At 42.4% G+C, this 7,557-nt stretch overlaps 1 protein-coding gene across 1 annotated transcript; it reads right to left on the bottom strand.

Annotated features, from left to right (window-relative positions):
* Nucleotides 1-1,702: 1,702 nt before the first annotated feature.
* On the bottom strand, nucleotides 1,703-6,771 carry LOC140273182 (NLR family CARD domain-containing protein 3-like). The gene is made up of 8 exons (XM_072368698.1): nucleotides 6,612-6,771; nucleotides 6,411-6,527; nucleotides 5,992-6,129; nucleotides 5,365-5,443; nucleotides 4,995-5,202; nucleotides 2,846-4,508; nucleotides 2,387-2,560; nucleotides 1,703-1,910 (listed from the first exon to the last, which is right to left on the bottom strand). Exons 1-8 carry the CDS (start codon nucleotides 6,677-6,679, stop codon nucleotides 1,703-1,705), a joined length of 2,655 nt encoding a protein of 884 aa, XP_072224799.1. The 5' UTR covers nucleotides 6,680-6,771.
* Nucleotides 6,772-7,557: the final 786 nt, after the last annotated feature.

Here is a 7,557-nt window from a genome sequence, read left to right as displayed (position 1 = left end):
GTTTGACTCCTTTAACAGTAACTTTAAAAACTCTCTTTAAATAATGAGCCTGCTGCTGTAAACTGTCCCCTGTTGACTGTTCTTTTCATTTTGAACCTGAGTCTGTTTCTGAGGTCTGTAGTGCGCTAAAAAAGTTGGACTCCAAAGGATCAGCTGGTCCTGATAGTTTGGACCCATTTTTCCTGAAGCTGGCTGCTGACTTAATTGCTGAGCCTTTAGCTTGTATCTTTAATCTAAGCCTCAGCACAAACAAACTTCCCAAAGTTTGGAACTCCACATTTGTCCTTCCGCTGCTAAAAGGAGGCGAAAGCTCAACGGTGAATAATTACAGGCAGATCTCAAAATGATGCTCTCTGGTGAAAGTATTTGAAAAACTGGCCTGTGACCAACTGAAGGAGTTTTTAGAATCAAACAACAATCTAAAGCCCTTTCGGCCAGGTTTTAGGAAGCAGCACAGCACTGCTACTGCTGCCCTAAAAGCTTTAATGATGTGTTTGAGGCATTGGATTAAAAACAGGTTTATATCTTTAATGTTTGTGGATGTAATTGTTGTCCATCTGTCTTGTCCACCATGACGTGTGCTGCTGCCTTTCTTGGCCAGGTCACCCTTGTTAAAGAGGTCTTGATCTCAATTGTTCTTTTATCTGGTTAAATAAAGGTTTAATAAAAATATAAATAATAAAACCATCCTGAACAGGTCAGCTGTTCATCCATGACTGTAAAGCAGAATTAAAATGATCAGCAGTTGAACAGCTGAATGAATCCTGACCTGAGAGCTTCCAGGTTACAGTTTGGACTCTGCAGTCCAACAGACAGCTGCTTCACCCCTGAATCCTGCAGGTTGTTGTTACTCAGGTTCAGTTCTGTCAGACTGGAGGACTGGGAGCTGAGAGCTGAGGACAGAGCTGCACAGCTTCTCTCTGAGAGGTTACAGCCACTCAGTCTGAGGAGGAATAACAGGAAAAGAGTTAAGTTATGTAATTATTAATTATTCACATTAAAGATGGTTGGATTAATAAATAATGATGACATTTATCCTAATTCTACATTATAAAGTGTTGCCACATTCTTGCAGCATGTTTCTTTCCTCTTTATGTGAACTGATCTGATGTAACTGTTTGCTGTGAATCTGTGTTATCTACAAACTGAAATTATCTGAGAAATAACTAATTTTGAGTGGAAACAAATCTCCCTCCTTGATGATGTTGAGTTGGCCTGGAAATTCCTTCATGATGAACTCTTGAAGCTTATCAATAAACATGCTCCCTTGCATACATTTAGGATAAAAGAGTGAAATAATCCCTGATTTTCCACTGAAACTGGAAACCTCCTTAAAGAAAGAGATCCTGCCTGGACCAAGGCACGAAAACCCAAATTAGAGGCTGATTGGATCATTTTCGTCCTCTGCAACAAGCGTTCTTCCTTAATTAAGAAGAATAAATCTGAATTTTATTCATCTGAAACCACCAAAAATCTAAATGATCCCAAGAAATGTTGGAATGTGGTGAGATCTGCTTCTGGTGCTTCTGGTGAACTTTGGTCACAGATTCTGTGAACTTGGCTGATAAATGTGCTGTTAAACTATTTTAATGAACTTTTCATCACAGCAGGGCACTTGTTTGACTCCTTTAACAGTAACTTTAAAAACTCTCTTTAAATAATGAGCCTGCTGCTGTAAACTGTCCCCTGTTGACTGTTCTTTTCATTTTGAACCTGAGTCTGTTTCTGAGGTCTGTAGTGCGCTAAAAAAGTTGGACTCCAAAGGATCAGCTGGTCCTGATAGTTTGGACCCATTTTTCCTGAAGCTGGCTGCTGACTTAATTGCTGAGCCTTTAGCTTGTATCTTTAATCTCAGCCTCAGCACAAACAAACTTCCCAAAGTTTGGAACTCCACATTTGTCCTTCCGCTGCTAAAAGGAGGCGAAAGCTCAACGGTGAATAATTACAGGCAGATCTCAAAATGATGCTCTCTGGTGAAAGTATTTGAAAAACTGGCCTGTGACCAACTGAAGGAGTTTTTAGAATCAAACAACAATCTAAAGCCCTTTCGGCCAGGTTTTAGGAAGCAGCACAGCACTGCTACTGCTGCCCTAAAAGCTTTAATGATGTGTTTGAGGCATTGGATTAAAAACAGGTTTATATCTTTAATGTTTGTGGATGTAATTGTTGTCCATCTGTCTTGTCCACCATGACGTGTGCTGCTGCCTTTCTTGGCCAGGTCACCCTTGTTAAAGAGGTCTTGATCTCAATTGTTCTTTTATCTGTTTAAATAAAGGTTTAATAAAAATATAAATAATAAAACCATCCTGAACAGGTCAGCTGTTCATCCATCACTGTAAAGCAGAATTAAAATGATCAGCAGTTGAACAGCTGAATGAATCCTGACCTGAGAGCTTCCAGGTTACAGTTTGGACTCTGCAGTCCAACAGACAGCTGCTTCACCCCTGAATCCTGCAGGTTGTTGTTACTCAGGTCCAGTTCTGTCAGACTGGAGGACTGGGAGCTGAGAGCTGAGGACAGAGCTGCACAGCTTCTCTCTGAGAGCTTACAGCCACTCAGTCTGAGGAGGAATAACCGGAAAAGAGTTAAGTTATGTAATTATTAATTATTCACATTAAAGATGGCTGAATTAATAAATAATGACATTTATCTTAATTCTATATTATAAAGTGTTGCCACATTCTTGCAGTGTGTTTCTTTCCTCTTTATGTGAACTGATCTGATGTAACTGTTTGCTGTGAATCTGTGTTATCTACAAACTGAAATTATCTGAGAAATAACTGTTATTTTCTCTCCTTTTAACAAGCAAACAGAGTATTTAAAACATATTTATCTCTGTACTTACACAGCTTTGTTGGAGGCTTTGACCACTGGCAGCAGCCTCAGAAGAGCCTCCTCTGAAGCAGAGTATTTCTTCAGGTCAAACACATCCAGATGTTTTCCTGATGACAGTAAGATGAAGCCCAGAGCTGACCACTGAGCAGGAGACAGTTCATCTGTGGAGAGACGTCCTGAACTCAGGGCCTGTTGGATCTCCTCCACCAGAGAACGATCATTCAGTTCATTCAGACAGTGGAACAGATTGATGCTTCTCTCTGCAGACAGATTCTCACTGATCTTCTTCTTGATGTAATCAACTGTTTCCTGATTGGTCTGTGAGCTACTTCCTGTCTGTGAGCTACTTCCTGTCTGTGTCAGCAGGCCTCGTAGGAGACTCTGATTGGTCTGCAGGGAAAGACCCAGGAGGAAGCGGAGGAACAGGTCCAGGTGTCCATTTGGACTCTGTAAGGCCTTGTTCACAGAACTCTGATGGAAGAGTCGAAGAGAATCTGCAGATTGATCTTCTGTTGTTTCAGATGTCTGGGAGGATGTTTGTTGTTCATTCTGCTGATTGACACCAGAGCGAAAACCGAACATTTTTCTCAAAGACTTTAAAGGAAAAGATATTTGTGCCTTTGCGATAGGAGCTTGTGCACTTATTTCTGTTTGACTGTAACTTCTCTCAAGACTCTTTTTTGAATCTTTAGGTATCTGGGATAATGATGATGATGATGATGATGGTTGTTCTTCCATCAGATTAACTCCAGACTTGATGAAGGTCAGATGGACATGAAGAGCAGCCAGAAACTCCTGAACACTCAGATGGATGAAGCAGAACACCTTCTCCTGGTACAGCCCTCTCTCCTCTTTAAAGATCTGTGTGAACACTCCTGAGTACACTGAGGCTGCTGAGATATCGATGCCACACTCTGTCAGGTCTGATTCATAGAAGATCAGGTTTCCTTTCTGCAGCTGCTCAAAAGCCAGTTTTCCCAGAGACTCAATCATCTTCCTGCTCTCTGGACTCCAGTGTGGATCTGTCTCAGCTCCTCCATCATACTTGACCTTCTTCACTTTGGCCTGGACCACCAGGAAGTGGATGTACATCTCAGTCAGGGTCTTGGGCAGCTCTCCTCCCTCTCTGGTTTCCAACACATCCTCCAGAACTGTAGCAGTGATCCAGCAGAAGACTGGGATGTGGCACATGATGTGGAGGCTTCGTGATGTCTGGATGTGGGAGATGATGCTGCTGGCCTGCTCTGAATCTCTGAATCTCTTCCTGAAGTACTCCTCCTTCTGTGGGTCAGTGAACCCTCTGACCTCTGTCACCATGCCAACACAGCCAGGAGGGATCTGACTGGCTGCTGCAGGCCGTGTGGTTATCCAGAGGCGAGCCGAGGGAAGCAGGTTCCCCCTGATGAGGTTTGTCAGCAGCACATCCACTGAGGTGGACTCTGTAGCATCAGTCAGGGGCTCCTTGCTGTGGAAGTCCAGAGGAAGTCGACACTCATCCAGACCGTCAAAGATGAACACAACCTGGAACTGTTCAAAGCTGCAGATTCCTGCTGCTTTGATTTCAGTAAAGAAGTGATGAACAAGTTCCACCAAGCTGAACTTTTTCTCTTTCAGCACATTCAGCTCTCTGAAAGTGAATGGGAACATGAAGTGGATGTCCTGGTTGGCTTTGCCTTCAGCCCAGTCCAGAGTGAACTTCTGTGTTAAGACTGTTTTCCCAATGCCAGCCACTCCCTTTGTCATCACTGCTCTGATTGGTTCATCTCTTCCAGGTGGGAGTTTAAAGATGTCTTCTTGTCTGATGGATGTTTCTGCTCTGCCTGCTTTCCTGGATGCTGCTTCAATCTGTCTGACCTCATGTTCATCATTGACCTCTCCAGTCCCCCCCTCTGTGATGTAGAGCTCTGTGTAGATCTGATTCAGAAGGGTTGGGTTTCCTGCTTTAGGAATCCCCTCAAACACACACTGGAACTTCTTCTTCAGAGCAGATTTAACTTTACGTCCACATAGTTCTGAATGAAGACAAGAAATAACATCAGTAAACGGACATTTCCACCCTGTAAAGAATGAGTATTTGAACATGTGTTGTTCTGTGAGCTGAGACATCAGTAAATGTGTCATTTATCCAGCAGGTTAAATCTTTAGAGAAATCCTCTTACTGCTCTGCAGACGCTCAGCCAGCTCCTCCTGCTTCATTCTCCTCAGGAAGTGAACTGTGATCTTCACTAATGCCTCTCTGCTGCTCCTCTGCTCTTCATCCTCACCCTCCCTCTGACTCTCTAAGCATTCTGGGTAATCTGGGCTCAGACCCTTCTGGATCTTCTTCAGCTCCTCCTTCACAAAAGTGAGCATGTTGTCCTCCAGCAGCTGGAACAGAATACTATATGAATGAGCCAATCAGGCTGAAATCATGGAGCCAAACATCAGATCCATGTTGGACACACTGACAATCCGCTGGTCTACAAAGTGCAGCCTGGAGATGACTGTGAACACAATAGATGGAAAAGTAGCTGTTGTACATGTACAGACCATAAATATGGAGTCCAGCTGTGTCTGATGCTGCTGGGCAGACTGACCACTGGGAACCTCTGAGCTCTGCTGGTCCACTCTGTGGAGGAATGATGAAGAATGAGCTCACATTGTGTCTGTCCACACAGAGACAAACACAAGGTAAAGGTCCATGAAGGGATGTGTGGATGTGAACAGTGAACGCAGCCATAAAGCAGCTGATTAACTCTGAAGCTGCACATCAGCAGCATCTGTGTTCCAGAAGATAAGAGCTCAGTGTGTCTCTAACAGTGGGAGGAAGCTGGTGTCAGATGAAGCAGTTTGAGGGTTAGTTAGTTCCTATATACTGAGGTTCAGCTTCATATTATTGATCCATGTGACTCTGTTCATGTGAGACTGTTTGTAAAGCAGCTGACATTGTTCAGAACATTTCTTTTAGAAACAGCTCCTCTATAATAAATATCATTCTTAATATTTTCCTCACTGAAAGAGACCTGTTTTAACATCCATTCTTTCCACTCTGACAGTTTCACATGTGAACATGAAATGATGTGAATAAGAGCTCACATTAAACACAAGTTGGAATAAGAACTGTTCAGACTGACTCTGGAACATTTTACAGTGTTACACCATTTACACTCAGCTCACCTCTGAGACCGTGAACGTTGGACTGATTTAAAGTCAATAAGACGACGGTTTGACCTGTCGCTCCTCATGGACACACAGCTGGGTTCAGGTTCAGGTTCAGGTTCAGGTTCAGGTTCAGGTTCAGGTCTCTGAAAGCTGCTAATAGGAAAAAAAAACACTTGTTTAATTTAAATTTACATGTTCAGTAAAATTCAGTTTGGATTAAAAAGTAAAAATGTGACAGAAAATTATTGATTTTGAATAAATCAACAGAAAACTTCACTTTGTTTTAATAAAGAGCAGAAAGACTAAAGCAAACATCACATTACACACATGATGCAGCTGATTAATCTCATCAGAGACATGAAGAACTGATCCAAGTCTGAAATAATTCATCTGAACCATGATGCAGCCTCCACTGAATACTGACAGATACTCACTGTTTGTCTGATGGAACATCATGTTGGAAATCAATGAACCCATCCTTGGACCTGTCGCTCTTAAAGGACACACAGCTGGGTTCAGGTCCAGATTCAGCTGCAGATCCAGCTTGGTTCCTGTGAATAAAGGTGGTTTGGTGATGTGAGCGCTGAGCTCTGACATGGAGAAGAGTCATGGACAGTTAGAGATGGTGGTCTCACCTCTGAGCTTTGCTCTGGCTCTCATGTTCCCCACACAGAGTGGTTTTAGTGTCCTCACACTGATCCATGCTGCTGGATTCACATCAGCTCACACACACTTTCTACCTTCATCTGCAGAGGAAACACAGATCATTCATCTGCACATCAACTCAAATCCTCCTTCCTTTTAAGGGTTAACATGTTGCTGAATAACTTTTATCTTTAGTAGGATCTACTCTTTCATTCTCAACCAGTCTAAGAATCTGGTTAGATTTTCATCATCAGGAGCAGCTCTTTACAGAGTTTTTATGAACACAGCCCCTGATCTTTAACATCTCCTATAAACTGACTTTTAGACACTTCAGAGTTTCTTTTCCTGCTGACAGCTGAAAAACCGCAGCATCTGTACTCTGAATGTAATGAATAAATATCAACAACAGAAACTGAAGGATGATGTTAAAGAATGATTTCAGTCTGACTGAAAGAGCAACAGAATCCCACACTGCAGGTTCTGATTGGTCCAACTGGATCCTGCAGCACAATGCAGGAAGTGAAAAGACTGAACCACAATGAACACTGAACTTCCTCATACATACCCTGCATCACAGCTTCAGAACGGAAGGTCATTTAAGCTCATTTTATTTGGAAAGGTCAGACAGGAAGCTGCTCTTTCTGACTTTAAAGTTGGAAAGATACAGGTGAGTGTCTCTTCAGCACTTCAACGACATCACTCAGGGCTGATTAGTTAGAAGCAATAAAACACGAAGCAGTTTCTTTGAGAAAGAAACAAACAGAAACATCAGCTGATCATCATGCTGATTGATTCCAGTTAATCAATAACCTGATCATCATGTAGATTTGTCTTCAAACACAAAGTGATCAAAGTTTGTTCTGAAATAAGAAGCGAACATGTTCTCCAACATTACAGAGCAGAAACAAACAGGAAACTCACAGATTGTTCAGAGCT

The sequence above is a fragment of the Leuresthes tenuis genome, unplaced genomic scaffold (assembly GCF_036924035.1).
Source record: "Leuresthes tenuis unplaced genomic scaffold, fLeuTen1.0.hap1 SCAF_17, whole genome shotgun sequence".
Lineage (NCBI taxonomy): Eukaryota > Metazoa > Chordata > Actinopteri > Atheriniformes > Atherinopsidae > Leuresthes > Leuresthes tenuis.
This window is presented reverse-complemented; position numbering and strand designations above follow the sequence as displayed.

What these genes read in the sequence shown, in the direction of transcription:
- LOC140273182 (XM_072368698.1), bottom strand. Translation starts at nt 6,679, where the DNA reads ATGGATCAGTGTGAGGACACTAAAACCACTCTGTGTGGGGAACATGAG. An exon ending in AGCCAGAGCAAAGCTCAGAG is followed by an intron (nt 6,528 to 6,611) that starts GTGAGACCACCA and finishes CTTTATTCACAG; the next exon opens with GAACCAAGCTGGATCTGCAG. An exon ending in AGCTGGACTCCATATTTATG is followed by an intron (nt 5,203 to 5,364) that starts GTCTGTACATGT and finishes ATTCTGTTCCAG; the next exon opens with CTGCTGGAGGACAACATGCT.